Source organism: Paralichthys olivaceus, chromosome 21 (genome assembly GCF_024713975.1).
Source record: "Paralichthys olivaceus isolate ysfri-2021 chromosome 21, ASM2471397v2, whole genome shotgun sequence".
Classification (NCBI taxonomy): Eukaryota; Metazoa; Chordata; class Actinopteri; order Pleuronectiformes; family Paralichthyidae; genus Paralichthys; species Paralichthys olivaceus.
In genome coordinates, this window is record NC_091113.1 from 6,291,152 (window position 1) to 6,313,027 (window position 21,876).

The window sequence follows — 21,876 nt, forward strand, 5'->3', positions numbered from 1 at the left end:
TTGACCATGAAATAGGGTCAAACATTTTTATTCTGTATCGTAGAAAATGTAGAAATGTTTTGTAACTAAACCTATTGACAAAACTGCAATCTTAAATTGTGACATAAAGACTTTGAGTGATTTAATATTGTAGTTTGTCTGCTTTTTGGTTTTGAGTAACATCAACACCTCAAGACACTGGGAAAGAAAATGAGCTGTTTGGTTAAATACATAACACTGACTGTGATCACTGTTAATGACTCCCTGACAAATATCACGAAGAAAAGCAAAACACATTTATTTTATCATCAGCTTGTAAAAAGTCTATTTGGCTTTGTGTAAATATGATAGATAGATGGGTGCATCTTTTTCAGAGATGACAAACTACATTTCACTGCTTTAACTTTTATTCATAGAGTCTGTGCACTTACAGCTCTTTCAATGACATCATGTCACACAGTACACTTGTAGTACACCAAGTAGGCTTGGCTGCATGAAATCTGAATACATGGCACTGGCAAATCAGACTTGATCTAAAATCACCTCTTATCAAACTTGGCACAAACATCTGAAGCCTCAAATGCGACATCTACATATTATAGATAAAATCTCCCCATGTCTGTGTCCACAGTGAAAGTAACTAAAAAATCCAAACCTCCACAAATAAATGAACTCATTCATCAACCACATTATACACAGTATGTTAGTGGAAAGGTCTTGGGCTCACCATGTCTACTTGGATCATAGTTACAGACAGCTTAGCTGGAGATACCACAGACTGGAGCAGTTTCTGATCAGTAACAGAGAAACACTGAGCTCAGCAACTGGTCCACACAACACAGAGAAGACAATATTGACATTCACAATCAGAGTCTTAGTGCAGTAAATGCAGTAAAATCAACTGCATTGATTCAAGAAAAGTTTGGAACATTGAGAGAACTTAATGGTTTAAAGTGTTTTACCCATTTTAGAGTCTTCCCACAGTTCAGTGTCCGTGTGTGAACATGCACTCTTGGTCACTCAAAGGAAATTGCAGAGAAAAGTCTGCAAGAAGCACAAAGAGTCCAGAAAAAAACCAACAAACCAACAAACCAAAAGACTCAACAGACGTTGGTCCCTGACATAACAACATTAAATGAGACAACAGCTTTTAAATTTAAATCAGAAGCAGAGATATTTGGATAAAAAAATGACTTCTTGTCATTATCATGGTGATATTTGGTCTAAGCTTCAAGATATGTTGATCACATAAAGCAATTTCAACCAGCTGAAATAAATCATACACATTCGTTGGAATTTAAAAACAGCATTACCCCAAGTTTTTAGTGCAAAATTGTCTTATGTAGGCTTATGTTTTTAAAATCACAGCCCACCCTGTTCCCCAATATACAGTTTGCTTTGCTTAATATTTATTTCTTGCACACAAAATGAATCACTTTCAAGTGGCTCACACATGTAAGAATTCTCACAGCGCAAAAAGGTAAAATCATGATAAAATTTGGAGTTATAAATAAATATTCAAGACTGATAACAAAGTAGCGTATCTGGTGATTTCTTTTTTTTTCTCGTGTGTGTGATCTTCAGCCCCACGTAAACCCATGCAGAAAATAAAAGCCTCAGAAATATTTCTCAGCAGAAGAAGTGCTGACAGGACTGTTCAAAGCTGAACGTCAGATTCAATCTCAACATTCGATCTGAGACTGCAGCTGCCTCCGCAGGGTGAGTGTCCGCAGATGGAGCTGCTGCATCTGCTGCATGCGGTCTCGCTGACGAGCCAGGTTCTGGGGCATGGGGAATCGCTGGCAGCCGTAGAGATACTGGTACGGGATGCGAACGTGGCAGGCCGCTGCTCGACAGCGAGGCTGAGGTAAGGGTGGCAGCAGCATCCAACGCTTCTTTTCAGCACAGTAACGGTAGACCTCCTTGCGGTACTGCTTGTCCATGTTGGTGCTGTTCCTCCACCCGCCAATGATGAATATGTCCTCACCCAGGTAGCAGATGGCAGCCCCTTCCATATTGAGGACCTCTGGAGGGAGGCTGTCGAGGATGTCGTCGGAGATGTTTATGCTTATTTTCTGCCGAGCGGCCTCCTCTGTTACGTCGTAGTTCTTGGGGCAACAGGAAGCTGTGTGGTAGAAGTTGGTGGATGCGACGGCCATTTGAAAGACACAGTAGTTATCGATGAGCGGTAATGAGTCCACATCCTGCCACTTGTAGCTCTCGGTGTCGTAGCAAGTGGTCACAGTGCTCAGTCCATCCTCGAAGTCCAAGTCTACAGGGGTCCTGGCCATCACATACACGTAGCGGTCCTCCACGCTCACCGTTTTTACATCTCGTAGTATTTTGGGTGCTGGATCGATATTTCGCCACTCGTCCTGCTCAGGCTCGTAGACGGTAACGTCCTTAAAGCCTGGACTGAAGTTTCCGTGACCACCGATGCCGCAGAGAACCTCTTTGACACACGTGAGGCCGAACGAGTGCTTGCGAGAGCTCAGGCTGCTGACCTGCTCCCAGCTGTTGAGGCAAGGGTCGTAGCGTTCCACCACTTTGGCGAAGCCTGGCTCCATGGAGCCCGCCACATAAACATGGCTGTCGGTGACTGCGATAGCATGTCCATCAAGGTGGTTGTGAATGTGCGGCAGGTTGACCCAGCGGTCCTCAGCGACAAAGTAGCCCACACACTCACTCAAATACTCTCCACCTTCTGAAACACCACCCACGACCATGATTACGTCCATGTTCTGGCCAAAACGCGGCTGGGTCGCAGTCATGTGGGAGGCACAGAGCTCCAAATCAGCAGACTTGAGGCTCTCAAAGTGAACAGCGTGAACCTCGAGGGTGTCGGACACCAGCTTCTGACAAGACGCACTGTTCTCCACTAAGGGCTCCTTCCTCACCACCTGCATCAGGACAGTGGGAGCAATCTGTGACAGCCTCAAGAGCCCGAACAGCTCCTCAAAATGCTTCTCTCGCTCCTCTGGGTTTTGCTGCACCCATTTCACGATGGCCTCAAACAGCTCCTGCTCAGAATCCACTGTGATTTCTGAGTCCGAGAGCCAGGTCTGCAGGAGATGAAACGGCAGCGTGAAGAATTCCTCATTGCGGATGACTTTGGTGAAGTTCCTCCGAATCATCTTGGCGGCTCCCGCGGCGAGCTGGTCCAGGGTGTACATGTGGGCGAGGCTGTGCACGGCGACGCAGTTGGACAAGCTCAACTTCTTCATGAGAAACTCTCCACAGAAGCTCTTCAGCTGCACCAGCAGGAACCTAGAGGTGAGAATACATCAGAATTATCAGACTGTGTATAAAGATGGATGGCATGACCGCACCCCTAAAGTGAAATCAAATAATCCCAAACACCCCCTGGTGGCTGGCTGGCTGCAATAAAGCTCGTATGCCCTGCTTCCTCCATGTTAGTGGATGGGACCAAACTAAAAAGTCAAAAATACAAAGTTACATGAATGTTTCTCAAAGATGGTTACTGTTATTTTAGGTAGTTCTTGTCACACTGAGATCTTGAGACAATAAATGCTGTGATTTGGTGCTATACAAACTTCTGCCCAGGTTGAAGCTGGGTGTGGCGAGGACAGTAATCATGACATCACCAGTGTCTGTGTTGTGGTGTAGGTGCAGCAGAATATGAGAGTTGTCAGACCAGCATATTGTTTACACCCGAAACAATAAGTGAGGATCAGTCAGGCAAAGAGGGAAAATAACAATGTGTACGGTCACAAAATGCCAACAAAGCCTCACCTGATCCCAGCAGACTCACTGGTACAAGTACGCAGTGGGTGAAACAATTAAACAATGTGCATAATGAAGTATTTAAATCATTCATCCATAAACATCAGTCCCGTCCACTCTCTGATTCAGATTAAATGTATGATTTAAATACTTTCATCATGTTTCACCCACTACATATATCTACCCAAGTGTAGCAGTACTACACTACATACTTCTACCCAAGTGGGTACTTCTACACAAGTATGCAGTGGTTGAAACAGGTAAAGGCCACAATGTACATGATGCAAGTATTTCATTTGTTCTGTTTCTTCCACTTCCTGGTTCAGACTGAATGACTGAAATCACCTGTCAGCCAGTTCCAGTACTTCATGGACACTAGCGGTGGTGACGGTGATCTCTCCGGTGTACATGAACTGGATGACTCTCCTCACAGCCTCCGGCTCCAGTCCGCTCTCGGAGCTCCAGCCCTTCAGCTCCACTCTCGCCGACTGGGACTCGGAGAAGTGTCCGCCCAGCAGCAGGGTGAAGTAGTGCGACGCCGCAGACAGAACCGAGCGGTGAGCGGACAGAGTCTGGACCCGCTCCCCGCCGGACTCGCACGCCCCCCCGGAGCGGAACTCCAGCGTCACGTCGCAGAACAGCCCCGCCTTCCTCTGCTCGTTCTGCCGCCGGGAGAGCTCGGAGCGGTGGGTCGGGCAGGAGAACTCCTCGGCCTCCTCCGGTTCCCCGTCACCTGTTAGCGCCGCTCCGCCGCCGCCGCCAACGCAGCTCCGGTCACCGCGGTCCTCCGGCTCCTCCGCCGCCGCCATACCCCCGCAGGACGCCAGTGTCAGAGGCGGCCGGAGGCTCTGACGGATCTTCGGGAATAACTCGTAAACGTAGAAAACACACGTAAACAAACAGTCAATCAGGGACATGCATGCGGCGCGTTCACGGCCCGGACTGAAAACTGCAGCTCACTTCCGTCTTCAGGTAATTTTGTTTCCCGCGGACGAAGCGTCAGCTGGAGACAACAGGTTCAATCTGACACGTGCGTCCTGGACACACAGACACGAACTCCAGAAGAGTCCGACACGTTCTTCACCCGGTTCTTCGACCCATTCATCGTTATTTCAAAGGAATTTAACTTTGTTTCAGTGGAGGCTGCGTTTCTGCGCATGCGTGTGGGGGCTTCATCGCCTGATCAGTCGTTGCTTCTTATTAATATTATATTAGTGGTATTTTATCTATTGTTGTTAATTATTAGTCTTGTTTAAAAAAGCTTGATTCGACTTCATCTACGGTGGCTCTCGAGAAGAAAAGACAACAACAAATCACGTAAAAAGACAAAATATATCTGAACACAACAAAACTTATTTGCTGTAGTTTTCAGATTTCATTGTGTTTTGTTATTTGCACCTCAGGGCCACCCTACTATCGAGACTATAATATTTCAGAAACTGTAAAACCAAGTGGTACAGATAAGCCCCCTTTATAACACGTTCATAAACTTATTAATGGCTGTATTGATGGTAAATAATTAATTTATAGATGACCTATTAAAAGCTATCAAACTTCGCCAGGTTGGGGAAAATCCCCCTCAAGCGTGACCTTCATTTAAGTTAGTTTCAGGCTCATTATGTCTGTGCACAGATCCCTCTTCTAATTCTTCACCAAACCAAAACATTAAGCCGCAGCCAAAATGAAAAGTAAAACACTTGTTTTATTATTATACTACTATATGACAGCATTGTTACAAATACAAAGCATTTTTTCACAGTTAAATAAAAACAGCAAAACAAAGGTCAAACGTAACGGACTGTGAAGTGGGTGGTTTCAAAGCCTTTTGAGTTGGTGTCAAGTTTCAGCGAACAACTCTTTTACAGAGCCCACATATTATTATTATTATTATTATTAGCATACATTTCTGCTTTCATGGTCCCTCGCCACAAGATGCCTCCAAGACTCACTCATGAACCGTTTTTTGTTTGGTGTGACCACAAGTTTGTGTTCTCTGACAGATATTCAGAACAGCAACAAGTGGTTAGGTTTGGATTTATTGTAAGGGTCTTGAATGCCTCACAAATGCATCCAATATACAGCTGCTGATGAATTTCAACCACTTGTTGATAACAGGGTTTGTAAACAGGGTAGTTGTTAAACAAGGCAATGGTGGAGTGACACATAAATTAGTTTGTTTTTAATTCCTTCATCTCATTGTGACGCCTCCTTCTCATAATGTAAGATGTAGATTAGCTCTGTAATATCTACCACCGGAGCCTGTTTTTAACCTTTTAACAAAGACAACAACTTCCTAAAAAATAACTTTGGTTTATTTTTGGGATGTTTCTCAATGAGAATGAACCGTGTAGAACAAATAAAAGAAATCATAGGTCTATATTTGCTAGAGTTTAAACTAAGGTGCAATACTCAAAGACAAAGCATGCATAAGCACACTTTCTTGTGGCTTGAAACAGGGAGCTGCTGATTATAAAAAAATTTTTTTTGGTAAGTATTATTAAAAAAGTCTCAGTACCGCTGAGCTTGAACAAATTTCTCTTATCAGCAGCAGCTACTGCAGTTTAACTTATCAGACTCTGTAACACAGGTCAGGTTTGAAATGTGCTTTAATCCTGCCCTCTTTCCAACTATGCAAAACAGTTTTCTTAGTGCTTTTTGTTTTTAAAGAACCGATTGATTTTATGCTCCTGCAATTGCTGTAATTTGCATTGGTTTGGCGCTTTGTTCTTAACTGAATAAGTTACATCGCAGACTTCTTTTTTAATAATTTGTCAAAAACTAAATCTAAAAATATACTTCCCCTTTGTCTCCGTAAAAACTAGATTGAAAACCTCTTCCCAGATCCCTCAGCCAGAGTAATTCAACTTTCCAGAATCCCCCTGGCCTTTTTAAATTTTTTTTTTTTTTAGAAGGCAGCTGTTGTCATAACCGGAGAGTACAAATACACCAAGTGAGACAGGTGGTCGCATCAGGAAATGCTTCCCAGTCTGATGTGCAGTTTACATGGACATGTGTTCAGGCAGAACATAGGAGATGTCGTCCCAGGGGTGTCGGTACAAACCCTGTTTCAGTCTCTTCTGGTCCAGGTAATGGCCTAATACAAGATGAACAGACAAAATTTAGACTTGGTCTTGTTTTATCACTTTGAACAGTTGGTGTCATGTCTCAGTCTTAATGGGACTCACCAATGAAGCCCATACTCCGGCCAAGGACAAAGATCCCATTCAGAGCACCGATCTCCACAAACTCGTCAGCCTCATCTCTGGAACAAGTTCAACATTCATGTGAGCAACAATACAGACAATGCACTTCGACATACACATTTTTTTCCAAATGTATTTAAGAATAGTTTTATAAATAATAGTATAATTATGTTTAGTAATGTAATGGAACTATTATCCTCCAGTGGAAATGTTCAGTTTTTCAGCAGACATTCTTACCGTGTGAAGCCGCCACACGTCCTGAGCAGGTCCACAAAGGCAACACCAATAAAACCGTCTACATTAAGGATCAGGTTGGGTTTCTGAAAATACATATTACATATACTCTGATTGTAGCTTTTGACATCCCTTCCAGACCACTTCATCTACTTTTTGCTGATGAAAATTCTTCATATAGTTTGTTTCCCTCTTGCTAATTCAACTGACAAGTACCTTTGAGGTGGTGATTTTCTCGACGTCGAGGGCGTAGTCGAGCAGCTGGGTGGAGGTGAAATGCTGCTTAACAAAGTCCTTCAGAATCTGCACCCGCATGTCGGGGTTGTTGATCTGAAAACAAAGACAAACCGTGTTTTTAATATGGATATTCTGTCTTGAAGAAACTCTTAACTGAATAATTCTGCTTTAAAATAAGAAACAGATATAATCTTTGAAAGCTCATGATAATGTAACTTAGCTTTGAAACATTGTGAAAAGCTGAGCGCTGCATACCGATTTGACCCTGTGGCCAATGCCCATGATCAGCTTCCCGTCCTTCTTCATCTTGTTGACAAACTCCATGGGGAGCATGCCGCTGTCGAATGCTTTGCTGAACTGCTTTGCAGCTGCATCCAGAGCCCCTCCAAATCGGTCCCCCTGAAATTAGTGAATACATTTCAGTACAGAAACATGTCGGTCAGTTTGAACCATTTTTAAAATCCAAAGCAATCAACAACGTCACTGGACCAGTTTCTAATCTAGTTGTTTAAAAGATAATTATGAGTATATATATTCCATCCACTGAGTTTACACTCTAGAGTATTTAGGATTTCTTTGTGTTTTCATTGCTTCTGTTATTTTTATGCTGGCACAGTGTGTATGTGTGTGTCATGAGTACTGACGATGGTGAGTAGGCCAGAGGTGAGGCTTGAGATAAGGTCTTTGCCAGCACGAGCACAGACAATGGTGTTGTGTGCACCGGACACAGCTGGCCCGTGGTCCGCAGTCACCATCAGGCACATTTCAATGAACTGGCAGGCGTAGCGCGGCAACCTTGACAAAAGAACAGACACAATTGCACTGATTATAAGTTTCTTAAAGAAAAATTAAAGAGCCATCACTTCTTTCCCCACTGACTTTTTAAGTTTTTGTCTGAGGTAGTCACACTAACCTGCGCTGGAACCAGAGCAAGCCCAGCACTCCTCCTAAACCCATCTCCTCTTTAAAGACCTCAGTGATTGGCATGCCAGCGTAGATGAGCTCCTGGCCGCGCTCGTCACAGATGCTCGTCATGAACGAGGCTGGTTTACGGATCAGTCCCAACTCCTGGAGAAAACCCAGCGGGGGGGTTAGAACAAATATCACGATTTCAAACACAGGCAATAAACAGTGTGCAACTGCAGAAACTCAAGCGTAACGCCTGATAACAGAAACAGCGGCATTATTAAATATTTTGTCCACAAGAGAGCAGCAACAAGTTTATATTTCAACAGTAAAATGCTAAGCTCTTAAAATACCAAGGTCACAATACTTTAAAAAACAAATCCTTATCATAAATGTATTTTTATGTCCTCCTGAGTCAATATACACATCCTATTAAATAAAATCTGAAAATAAATCCTAAATAGTTGCTATACAACAACTAAATATTTAATGTAGTTTGATCATCAACATTCTTACCCTTGCCCAGGAGTAATCCATAGGTACCGTTGGGGGAGGAACCTCCTGGGCAGGAATGATTGTACCATTGGCCACCAGCTCATCATAAACGGTCCTGTTTCATCAAATATACAACATCAGTGGAAAAACCCTGAAAACAAATCAGGGATAAACTTTGCATATCATTTATAAACCCTCTCACTTGATGACGTTTCCCAGCTCGTCGAAGCTCTTTGGAACATAGGCTCCGGCGTCCCTCAGAGCCTGGTTCTTGGCTACTGCCGTTTCGGAAGCCTGGTTGGCGCAGGCCCCTGCATGGCCAAACTGAACCTGAAGATGACAGTATGACAAACTTAATCAAAAATACTAAATCCTCATCTCACAACAAAATAGTCAGCATTTTTTTCCCTCAACAAACCTCTGAAGCAAACATGGTGGCACAGGTTCCAATACACCAGCAGACTACAGGCTTGGTTATCCTGCCCTCTCTGATGCCTTGGCAGATCTTGTACTCCTCTGTGCCTCCGATCTGGGTTGTTAAGAGTAAAAGATGTGAAAAATAAAGTTGCTTTACCCACAGGTCAATCTGATAATATGAGCATTCGCAGAGTTTCCCCCCACCTCTCCAAGCATGACTATCATCTCAACCCCTGGAGTGTCCTGGTAACGAAGGACGTGATCCATAAATGTGGAGCCTGGATATCTGGCAACGAGGAAAAAAATACAACAAAACATTTCTGTGTTCAAGATAAAATCATCTAAAAACTGTCTCCTCTGACTGACTCCTAAGCAAATGTGCAAATTAGTTCTTGTACCTGTCTCCTCCAATGGCAACACCTTCATAGACGCCGTCTGTGGTGCGGGAGATGATGTTGTTCAGCTCGTTGGACATACCCCCAGAGCGCGACACATAAGCCACACTGCCAGGACGGTAAAGTTTGGAAGCAAGGATGTTGTCCAGCATACCGCCTGTATTACCGATTTTAAAACAGCCAGGCTTGATGCCACCAACCTGGGAAACAGAAAATCAAATGAACTTGTAAGTGTAACTTACTGCTTAGACAAATCGAGACGATGACAACTAAATTTACAGTATATTGAAGAAATTCAGGGTCCAGTTTTTAAAAGTTTCAGTTGGTGTGATGTGGCAGCGTACCGTGGCAGGGCCAATGATCGTGACACCTTTTTCATCAGCCATCTTGATCAACTTTCTTGTCTGTGCTTCAGGGATGCCCTCAGCTATAATGGCAATAGTGTGAATCTGGAAACAATTAAGCAAAAGACTTTGCTTTAATGTCTGACTGAAAATCACATGTTTATTCAGTAAAGATTATGCCTTTCTACCTGTGGGTGCTGCATGGCCTCAATTGTACTGTCGTATGCGGAGCGCAGTGATGCAAAACTGATCAGGACGTCCACCTCCGGATGCCTCTTCATGGCATCGGCCATGTTCTTATAGACTGGCAGCAGGATTTCTTTGTGCCCCCAATAGAACTTCTGCTTGTGATCCCCACTGGGAAACAGGAATAAAAAATAATAATCTTATTTTAGGTAGAGTTGATATCACAGTTATTCCAGTTTTCCCCACAAGTAATCAATAGTTGCAAACTATACACTGTGCATTTATTTCTTAATAAAAAGTTACAATTGTAAAATACTTTTGTTTTCTTTTTTTTATTACAAGTGAGAAGGTTGAGCTGACTAGTTTTCGTCATCATTTTACAGAATATGAAGAAATGTCAATGTCTTGAAAGATATGAAGACTTGAATCGGTATAAGAAGATTTAAAAAAACAACATAGAACTGCAAACTGCTTAACAACAGCACCTTGTGTTGGTTACATTATGAAATGTATTGACCCTTGTAATTTCCTTAAACCTACGTGAAGGGATAGACCATGGCTGCCACTGAGGGTTCATCCCGGGAGCAAACGTAGTCAAAGTCCATCATGCCTTGCACAGCACGGGTCTGCATGCCCCAGACAATGGCCTTGGTCTGTTTTCTGAAGAGTGTGGTGGCTTTGGCTACATGAAGGAGAAGGCGGATAGAGAGAGATTAAAGTTAGAGATGAAGAGAGAAATAAAAAATAAAATCACAGCCAAGAGGAGGAGGTCTGGCTCAGGAAAACACCAGGAATGGGGATTGTAAGAAGTAGAGAGCATAGAGATCTTGTTATGAGGACAAAGACACAGGAGGTAGAGAAAATAACTGATAGAAGACTTTTCACCACTGAAAGCACAGCTACAACAGATTGTGTCTTTCTTTCTCGATGCATACAAGCATACAGTATGTGACCTGTCACACACAACTGAATATGACACAATTTTTATGTACAATAAGTTTACTCCGTACATTATTTTGTCCACCCCCCTCACTCAATTTAAAGGATTGATTTGGGACTTCAGTGTTAATATATGAACTTGTACAGGGGAAACTTTACCAAATTAGCCACACTGAAGTTCAAGTAAAACCTTTTCATGCTCACATGCTGATAACTCTTACTCCTGCACAGCGCCCGTGCAGTTGCACTGTGTGAGATTAGACAGTTTGGCCTACTTCATTTCCTCTGAGGGAAGAGGCTTCATCAAATCGTCGAGAAAGTAACTTCTCTGCCAACACACTTAGATTTTTCATGAAGTTAAATTGTTTTTCAAGAAACTTTTTCGACTGTGGGTTTGTAAATATTGCTCAATGCTCTAAGAGACCACTCTTTTTTTTATTGCTAAGCAGGAACACCATGTGAGGTTGTCTGAAAGACAGAACCCCTGAGTGCTGGTGACGCAGCTGTCTCCTAGTAACTGAATTAATACTTTTCCATGTCCTGATACTGCAATGACTCAGGAGTAAATCAAGCCCATATGTGAAGAATAAAAAAAAAACAACAAATACCTGAAACATGAGTAAAAGCTCATATCTCTGTTTTGAAAGCAGAATGTCATTGGACAATGTGGCTGGAAATATTTGTTGCAAGGTTAATCACCATGTCACTTGTTACATTTGTTCCAGTCCTCCCAAGCCTCTCCTCCTCTCTGCCTTCTGTTGTTACATCTGATCTACAGTAATCCAAGCACACAGCGATCACCTGTCCAATGACGTCTTAAGACGAAGCTGGTCATACAGAAACTACATACTGCGAGTGGAACTGTTAAATTTGTACCAACCAGAATAACTCAGTTTTGTCCTTAGGTACTCCTATTAGATAATGTTACTCGCATAATCAGACAGATCCAGGATGATTTAACAATGTCAGTCTGAAGGAGAAATGCCTGATCAACCAGCGATATAAAACCACACACCTAAAGGAGAGTTAGCCACCATCAGAATGGGGAAAAAAGGAGGAACAAACTGCTGAGAAACATCACAGAGCAGACAACGATGGGAAGGCAGAGGGGAAACAGGCAGAAGACCGAGAGGACTGGAGGACAGGTTTTTCACACCCTTCCATACCTCCGCTGCAGCCTGAAGAGGCCTGTGCTTCTGTGACCCCCACAGGACGGAAACACAGAATGTGACAAAATAAACACAAAAAGAGAAAAGAATGAGTTCATCTTAACCTTAATGTTTTTAAAAGACTTCAATGCATTGTGGCAACTGTGTTACCATCTCTGAAAACACTCCATTAAAAGCCTAGCAGCGGGAGAGCATGCAAAGCTCAGCTGCTATGGAGCATGCCTTTACTGTGCTGCTATAAGAAGCAATCTAAAATGTATTGTCAAGCCACTATCAAACTCTCATTCACAAATAGCCTGAGATGAACTTCTCACACAACAATAAAAAGTATCTCCACACACAGCACACAACTAGACTCAACAAATCTTTTCAAAAAGATCCTTGTATTTATGAGCCTTAGCAATAAAAACTAAAACGGGAGATATACTCAATATTATTTCCACAGTTTAATTATTTTTATGTATTCATAAAAAAATACAATAATCTTATTGCTGAAGAAAATAAGCAATACCTGGAAAACCTCTGAGTTGATGCAAACAAGTTTGTAGGGCTGTGCGATATATTTTGTGTAACAATAGAAAAAGATCTGTAAATAACTTTTCTGGCAATTTTTCATTATTTGGAAAGCACTTTGCGCATGATATTGCATGAAGGCAACACAAACAAATATGAATGAGTGAACGTTACATCATATGAAGTCATTCTAAACAGGAAGACTAAGATGAGCCAAGACAAAATGAGGAACATGTACTTAAAGGGGGGAACTACAGTGCTAACCTCTTTCATCACCTCAAGAATCATGAAAAACTATACAGAGTATATGGATGATGGCTGCAAAAGTAATCCAGACTCAGATGCAATGAGAGGCAAACAATCACGAGAGTGTAAGCAGATAACAGCTGCAGTTGCAACTTAACATCTGCAGTGACATGGCCACAACTTACAAGGTGGAGAAAAGGAATGAGAAACAAATAACGATATGTATTGTTCCCAGGATGTGAGTTTTGTTCATATCGCACGGCCCTACATGTAGGTGTCACACACAGTCAAAGTCCTTTCTACAGACATGAGGAGTCAAAAGGAAAACCAATGCGGTGCTGGTCGACAGCCGTGAGCAGTGAGGTCATGGCGCACCTACCACTTACCTTTCCAATCTGCTGTGACCACATTCTTCAGAGGCCACAGTATAGAATGAAGAGAGTCTTAGAGAAACAAGCACGACAAAGACGGAGGTGAGAGGACAGTAAGTGCAGCAAAACAAAAGAAGAAGAGGAGGATGGAGAAATCAAAAGAAAATGCAGAATGGCAGCATTGGGGGGGGGTTTAGGAAGGGGAGGAGAAATTAAAAAGCAGAACTGTATAAGTCCGTGGAGTCTTGCTGACAAGAAACAGCAGAGATGGCAGCGTAACAGTTTAGATACCTGCTGGAAGACCTGCTTTAGATTTTTTCGCTGGGGTGGCATCGTTAGGAGTCCTGGGTTCAGAGAATGATGCCGTCCTTGTAGCAGCTGGAGTCTGGTGCAGAAAGAGAGAAATAATGTTTTCCAAGGAGATGGTGACATGGAACTAACAATTTCAGTCTTTCAGTGAGAGAATCTGTAGTGTCTGACAATTGTCTTTTATTCTGCAGAGGCAGATATGAATTTTTGAAGACAACATTGTCTTAAATTAATAATGTGGTGCTGCAAGACCATTTGGTGTGTCCTCTCTCTTTAGCAAGTTTGGCTTCACAATAAAGAAGGAGAGGAAAGGGCTAAACAATACATCAGCACTGCAGCAAATCACCCGCAGATCATTTACAAGCAAGTTATAGAATAACAAATACCATTGCACTATTGCTGGCGTTGAGGAGGAAGTTGGCGGTATGTGCGTCCATTGGAGGCTGGTTGGGGATTGGCCGGTGGCCCATGGCCATTCCAACGATGGCTGTCATATGAGTTTCGGTACCAAAAACATGTATAGGAATACCCGTTGTCTTTCCTGCAGAGGAAAAACACAATTTCAACAACTTCTGCTTATTTTACCAAAAATAAACAAAAATACAAACGTGCCATCTTTCTTCTAATGTTAAGTCCAAAAATGCTTTCTAAAATTTCTTAACAAAAATATTTCTTAAGTATGAAATTACATTCTCTATGACTCTCTGCTTCGACTCACTCACCAACTTCCCCCATCACCCTCAGGCCCTCCTGGTAGTTGGGTCCACCACGTCGAACAAAGATTGTGACCTCATGTTCCTTCAGAGGACCTTGGTAGTCTTTGATGGCTCTGACAATGCCCTGAAGTGAGAGGGAGGCAGGTCAGCTACAGTAATTAAAAATGTTGATCATTTGTCAAGAGTTCAGACATTTGTCCTTCTTAGAAAGCAAGAGGAAAAGTTTGATTCCATATTTCTTAAACTTACTAAGACACATTTTAAACCTCAAAAAACATTATTTGATGTGAAATTTCACACCGAGCTTCTCAAAAAGAATCTAGAGCGGCTGCAGCGTTGGAAAGACACTATTGCAGTGGAGTCCAAGGAAATCACAGTTAATCACACTAAGATAACATTTAGAGTGTCCATGAATTAGTCTACACTTTGTCTTAGATAAATATATCAGTGCGTGTCACCTTGAATGTGGCTGCTACATTGGTGAAGTTGGCAATACTTCCTCCAATGATCAGCACTTTCCCTGTATGATAAAGAGAGAGGAGGTGTTATGTTAAGAATATGTCCGTGACTGAAATTTAACACCCCACTAACATAGCTGAAGTGACAGCCTTGAAGTCTATTGCTGGCAACATACACATAAGGAACCTGGAGACACACTAGAGGTGAAGAAATGAAAAAGGAAGGTCACATTGAAGAACAATGGTCAAACACTGATTTATGCAATTTTACAGCAGCCATGAGAAATATCCAAGTTAATTAAAGGAGTCAATTTTCTGGTACTGAACTTCTTTGACCTTCTTTGGAGAGGGCGTTGGCTTTACTCACCTTCAGGATGTTTTTCACGCGTCATGAGAGAGAGGATGGTCTTTGCATAGTCGTAGGTCTGCTGTTCGCTGGGAGCACCAGAATATTCGCCATAGTTTGCCAACTCATCCACCCCACCCAAGTCACAGATGGTGTCACTTAAAAAGAGAGAAGATGGACAGTCAAGTACTGTGTCCTGATTGTAGTTTGTAAATCACCCTAACTCCTTTTGGCTAAAACGTCTCACATAAATCTAGTAAATCAATGGACTACCTGTACACAACCGAAGCTCCTCCTCCTGCAACCATGGTCCAGATCCGGCCACAGGGGTTCAGCAGGGTCAGCTTCAGACTGGCCCCACTTTTTGCATCCAGATCTGCTATGTAGGCCTCCTACAAGCGACAAATCATATATATATATATATATAAATAAGATTACTACGTATGCAGTCATTGAAAGAAATTAGTCTGTGAAGTCAAAAACATATCCCACCAAGGCATTAAAATTGTACATCCTCTATGAACAAACTGAGAAAGTAGAAACTTTATAACCCAAAAAAACTTAAACGACACAAGCACTAAAAGTCTGGTCGTTCTTCAGATCTCACCTCTGGATATGCCTCTCTGCCGAAAGGTGGTGGGAACTCAATGTCACCCCATTTAGCCTTGCAGATGTAATCTGCTGTGGCATCAATCTTGGCGGCCATGTCAAGGACGTACACTCCTTGGTCAGTGACAACTGGTTGACAGGAGAAAAAGTATTTAATGATATGATATTTTTAACACTGAAGATTAACACTGAATCTTGCTTGTAGGAATCAAGACGAGCTGAGTAAAAAATCAAATAGTAATTACCAAGGGGGTTGATCTCGAGGTAGGTGAAATAGAGGTCCTCATAAAAGTTGACGAGACTGACGATAAAACTAGACAGGACTCTTTAAGGAGAAAAAAAATGAAGAAAAGTGCAGACAGGAAATCAAAGGCAGCTCTTAATTGAGAACCACAAAAAATAAATATGTCACAGATAAATTCACAGTGTTCACAGGAAAGGTTCTACTGTATAAAAGAGAGATCAGCATGTTCTCTGCTCACAGTGGGTTTGGTATCCGAAAAGGGAGAAAATAAGAAAGTTCAAAGTTCACTGGCAGAAAAATATAGGAGCCACCATAACCAGGTTTCCACTGAAAGTTAGATATAAAACATATGTTATAAATGATATAAAATGGCAGGTTTTCACTGTTGTTTTGGCAATAACTGTCTCTCTGAAGTGAGTCTGCAGTTTGTAATTATCAAATAAACACAAAATTGTGATCTTTATGTCTTATTTTCAACCAGCAAAGTTAAGGTTAATGCTATAGATCTTTCCATGTGGATAAACAAATAAAAAAGGATGCATTCATACTCTTTCTTATTTTCAGGAACGTGTGTGAGGAGCTGATCTCTGACTTGGTCTTCACTGAGCTTGTCGTCCACTGCCACCATCAGCCTCTGGGCCTTGGTGTCCACATCGCCCACCTCCATTCCTCCCTCGTGGTGGAAAAGCACATGGTCGCCCTCACGTGTGGCATAGATACACACATAAAACTCCTCCTCCTGGTAAAAAATCATGGCAAATACAAGGACACAAAGATTCTTTTAACATTTGACTTGTTTAAACTGATTTTCACGCAGGGTGCGCCTGTTCACACACTTCATTGCTAACAACAAGAATCACACACATACTGCTGCACCTCAGTTTGTTCATTTCACAAAAAATATGAAGAAATCTACCAATTGATCTCATGATCGCTGACCTAAAAGTAACACAAAATAATGTATGAAAGCTGGTCCAGGAGGTTTTATTGCCCTGCTTAGAGGACTGACATTTTGTTTTCTTGGTTGGTGTGGGGTCTATACAGCTCCTTGAGGATTTATCTATGATTAAAAGGCTATGCAAATATACTAGACTTGACACAGGGTGGAACACATTACCTGTGTGTGTGGCACAAATGGCTCAATGAGGAAGTTCTTCAACACACCCTTTGCCTTCCCAACCTATTAAAGACAAACCACATGTTAGTTTCCTGCTCTAACTTAGAACTTTCTAAATATGAAAGACAGTCTTAGTTTCATATTAAATCTTGGTAGTTACTTTGTTTAGTGAGATCTGGTATTAAAAAAGCAAGAAGCCAATGACCACAGTGTAAGTACGGCCTCTGCATGTTTGGAGAGCAGAATTGCATGCCTGTATATATGGTTGACCAGAATAGACCACCTCCTCCATTGGCCTAATGTCACCTCTGACCTGACAGATCTAAACATAAGCTGGTGGTCTCTGAAACTAGACACAACGTGCACATGACACACGTCGTGGGAAAAACAAGGAAATAAAGCTAACGTTCTCTCTATATACTGAGAAAAAAAAAAGAATATGTGGCACTAGTGATTCAGAACTCATAACTGTTGGGCAAATTATTTTAACATAATAAGTGTGAATCAAATTGAAGAGCAGGAGCTGTTTGCTAAATATATGCAAGATACAATGTATTTCAATTTTTTTTTTTTTTTTTTTTTTTTTTTTAAATCTGTCACCTTGCAATAAAGGCAACAAACTGTGTTGGTCAATCAAATAAGTCCAAGAATATTTCTGTTAGATTGCTTTGTGAACTTTGCAACATAAACAGCATATTTATACTGATTAACCTAGAGACCACAGCAACAAACAATAACTAAAGAAGTAGAATGGTTCTGCATAGTAATATAATCCACTCTGAAGTGTGTTGATGTCTGATTGGATCTGTTACTCAAACTCAAATGTTGTCTCAAATGTAATGCTGGATTGTTGCTGGTCTAGAACTCACTGTGACAGACAGAGAGAGTACAGTAAACTTACAGTGGTCTCTTTCATGAGGTGGCCTCTGACCCACTCCTTGACACCCTGCAGGTCCAGGTTAATGCCCACCAGCCCAAGCTTCCCGCGCCGCTTGATCAGCTGATCCGGCTTCACCACGAGCCGCTACAGGGAGAGCGAGCAGAAGACAGATAAACCAGCGATCAAACAAAAGCCAATTTGCATCAGCAGCGCTGTGCCATATGAAACTGATACCAGACTAAAACTTTACATGTACAGGTGTTTGTGTCTAGTAACTATAAATGAGAACACAGCAGCTTTACCTCTGTCAGCAGCCATGGGTGCTCCTGCGTGAGGCGGTCCCAGTCAGTCTCAGTGGTTACTCTGGCATAGGAAAAGCGATTCTGCACGTCCACTGAAGTGCAGATATACTTATATAAGAAATCTTTTCCTGTCTGCTCTGAGATGGCTTTCGCCGACATGGCAGCGCTGGCTGGCACAGGACCTTCGAAGAGAGTGAGGAGAACGGTCAATTTCACAGAAGAACATGATAATATCTACACAATGATGGACTCACAAAATTAGCATATGTGCATTGGGAGCAACACGAAACTACAGGCTAAGTCACTTTAGAAAAAGACGAGGACAAACCTACTATCAAACCCAGATAAAAATGTACATATACAATATGATTCAGTGACCTTAGTTTAATCATTTAATGGGTGTCATAAGACTATTTATTGCTGTTGCATCTGAAATCCTTGAAAAGACATCCAAGACACTGTGTAAAAGCGACTGATTAAATGTATTGGAATTAAATTGTTAAAATGATGATTTACAAAGTAAAAGTGATCTAGCCTTAATTTTCTGAAGTCAAGCCAAGTGGACCTCTAAAGCTTTCTGATGCCTTGCCAGGAAAACTTATCAGTGTGGTGGAGATTTTTTAAAGAGACAAATCCCTTGTGTCAAACAGAGATAAACTGTAAAAGCATTTGCTTTTGTGGCCACACATACTATCAAAATATCCATGATAGATGCCTGAGTTTGTGGCAATGCTACGCTACATTTTCATGCAGTTGTTTTGATGCTGAAAATGCAAACAGATAATTCTATGCATCCGTTCTGGAAAATTATCTCGTCTTAAAACTAAATCATTCTACCAACTCATCTTAGTGACCTGAATGCTTATTTTGTCAGATGTGTGTATTAATGTCCTTATTTGTCTAAAAGATCATTTCTTTCCAATATTGGCTAACAATGCTAGCATATGGAAGATGTGCAGATAAAACCACGATACTGCAGAGTTTTAATGTTCCTGTTTGTGACTGATAGCTAAATTTTGTTCCAAGCCAAGAAACGTGAGATCCCCAATGAAAACAAATCCCTTTGTACCTCTTCAGCACTCTTCAAGTCATGTTTACTAATTAAGCTGTGGACTGCTTTCATTTCACAGATTGTGTGTCAAACTGTCATCACGTACTTTAGAGACAGTGGTGAATCCTCCAAGTGACTTGTTTTAATTTTCAACCATTTATGAGCTTGAAATGAGACGTACAATAATATTATAACATTCAGTCAGTCACAGATCCCCACTTCAACTCCCTGACTAGTGTGCACACAACCTCCTTCCATCAACAAATCAGCATTTGTGCATAAGGTAGTAAGAAGTGTAGATAAGAAAATAGAAAAACAACATAATTCCATGTTAGTGTTCAGAGCAAGATGCAGGTGGAGCTCAATTAGTTCGTCAATCAACGGAACATCAATAAATGGCAGATTAATCAATAATAAGTAAAGGATTGGCACTCCGAGTGCATACCTCTGCCCAGGTCCAACAGTCCTCTTATGATACCACATTTAAGTTCACTAGATACACATTTTTATTTGGTTGTGCAAATAATTTCACACAAAGGAATATCAGTCCCCTCAATGTGCAGGATGTTTGCCGTCAAGAACTCTATGAAATCAATTAAATTGAAAAAATACCCATGTTAAAAGAAAAAAAAAAGTTCCCAGATGTGCCCCCTGATCTGGATCTGCTCCAAAAACTAATGAGTTCCTCTATGACTCAAACCACATCCTTCCAAAAAGTTTTGCAGAATCTTCAAACTAACAAACATTCAAATGCAAGTGAATACATAGTCTCCTCAGCTTAGGCAGTAATGGTTAGTTCCGGCCATAGCAACTAGGGAAAACCACAGCATAAATAAGATTTGATATACCTAATGCTTGGTATGAAGCCAAAATGACAACTGAATCATATGTAGACTTGAGATTATTAACTGGCAAAAACAAGAAGCTATCAAACTTTGCAATCTACCAAGAGGACTGCACCGCTGACCCTGACATACCCATTTTTAACACCACACAATGTTGTCAGACCTGCTCGGCGGACGTGTCACTGCCAATGTTGCCTCAGCGAACACAAACAGATGTTAATGTGTAGGTCATGTTTTCTTTTGGTGTGTTGCCTGAAGTTTACAGCTCTAATCAGAGGAGATGCTGAGCTCCTGAAGGCTTGGGGGGGGGGGGGGGGGGGCAGTATGTGGAACAGTCCCTGCAGTTGAACCACCTTCGTTATCTCCACCATTAACTAAACAGTGATAAGCTGTGAGGCTTGATAACATGAATCGTATCTCCTTTGTGATACTGAAAACATTTTTATCGTGATTATATCCCAGCTTCTGAAATACAAGCTCTGTGGAAGCTGCAGCACCTCGATGCATTAAATCTGCAAGGGGTCTTTGACATGCAACCTGGTGGGTTTGGCTTAACAGGCTGACCTGTCATGCTTTCAGGGGCAGATGTCCCAGTATTTATCCTGCACATAATCCACGGGTCCTGCCCATTGTTTCAGACTATATACCCGTGAAATGATAGTCTCTGCACCGCTTACTGACATGAAGGAAGCTGGGTTCGGAGGCAGCGTGAGCAGCAGCATCACATGGGCCGGGGAGGTGGTGCTGCTTCAGACACAGCTGTTGTTTGACGAATCCATCCATGCTCCGTCTACGTGCGTCAGGCGAGCACTAAATGAATGAAGCCCCTGTAACCGGCAGCCACCACACCCACCCCTGCGAGCCCTGCCTGCCGGGGGAGTTCGACAACTTCCAGTGAGTCAGGGAGGGAAGGATGACAGGCTTCCCGAGGCAGGGGCTGCTAATTAAGGCTAGCATGCGGGTGATTAACTCTGAAGTCTATTTTAAAAGAGTTAAAACTAAAGAATGCAATAAATAAAGCGCGTGTCATCTCTTGTGTTTCTCACAGGAGGACACTGTGTACAGTTGGAGCCTCGCAGCATCTCATATCCGCTGACCTGGACTCCTGACTCACTCACTCACTCATTCGCTGACCGGGGCTAGCCGCTGTAGCCTAGCTAGCTAGTTTATCAGCTAACACCGGGCTTTTAGAAACACACAGAGCGGAAGAGGTTACCTCGTCAGCGGGGGTAGTTAGTTGCAGAAGTACCGGACACTGGTCCTGGAGAGAAGTGACACCGCCTGAAGGGTCGCGTCTCCTCGTACCGGGGATGAGTCCTCTGCCGTCCGTCGTCTCCTCCTCCGCTCCTGTGGTCGCACCACAATCTGACGACCGATTACACGACGCTGCCGCCCGCTCATTGGCTCAGCGCGGTCACGTGTGAGAACGTCAGCTACACCCAAGGCTTCGCGACGAGGACAGCGACTAGAATTAAAAACTGTAAAACTGTAAAACCTTAATTAAAACACAAGATCACACGATCACAAATCATACAAGCAAGAATTCTTCTTTTTTAATTTTTTACTTCTTCTATTTCGGGCGTTTTATTTGTAGGAAATAATACAACCTTTTATACTAGGA

At 42.3% G+C, this 21,876-nt stretch overlaps 2 protein-coding genes across 5 annotated transcripts; both read right to left on the reverse strand.

Annotated features, from left to right (window-relative positions):
* Positions 1-368: 368 nt before the first annotated feature.
* Positions 369-5,406, reverse strand: klhl11 (kelch-like family member 11). Its single transcript, XM_020083044.2, has 2 exons — positions 4,069-5,406; positions 369-3,246 (listed from the first exon to the last, which is right to left on the reverse strand). Exons 1-2 carry the CDS (start codon positions 4,638-4,640, stop codon positions 1,662-1,664), a joined length of 2,157 nt encoding a protein of 718 aa, XP_019938603.2. The 5' UTR covers positions 4,641-5,406; the 3' UTR covers positions 369-1,661.
* On the reverse strand, positions 5,406-21,643 carry aclyb (ATP citrate lyase b). Of its 4 annotated transcripts, XM_069518147.1 has the most exons (30): positions 21,472-21,643; positions 18,360-18,541; positions 18,079-18,201; positions 17,178-17,240; positions 16,609-16,799; positions 16,062-16,141; positions 15,815-15,945; positions 15,481-15,599; positions 15,229-15,365; positions 14,862-14,923; positions 14,410-14,527; positions 14,074-14,228; positions 13,670-13,763; positions 13,394-13,450; positions 12,246-12,275; positions 10,681-10,822; positions 10,143-10,311; positions 9,955-10,059; positions 9,614-9,810; positions 9,420-9,501; positions 9,217-9,327; positions 9,001-9,128; positions 8,820-8,913; positions 8,311-8,465; positions 8,042-8,192; positions 7,653-7,796; positions 7,377-7,490; positions 7,164-7,246; positions 6,909-6,985; positions 5,406-6,817 (listed from the first exon to the last, which is right to left on the reverse strand). In XM_069518147.1, exons 2-30 carry the CDS (start codon positions 18,516-18,518, stop codon positions 6,723-6,725), a joined length of 3,366 nt encoding a protein of 1,121 aa, XP_069374248.1. In that variant the 5' UTR covers positions 18,519-18,541; positions 21,472-21,643; the 3' UTR covers positions 5,406-6,722. The 4 variants fall into 4 exon arrangements, with proteins under 4 accessions (XP_069374248.1, XP_069374250.1, XP_069374249.1 ...); XM_069518149.1 differs by lacking the exon at positions 13,394-13,450; XM_069518148.1 differs by lacking the exon at positions 12,246-12,275.
* Positions 21,644-21,876: the final 233 nt, after the last annotated feature.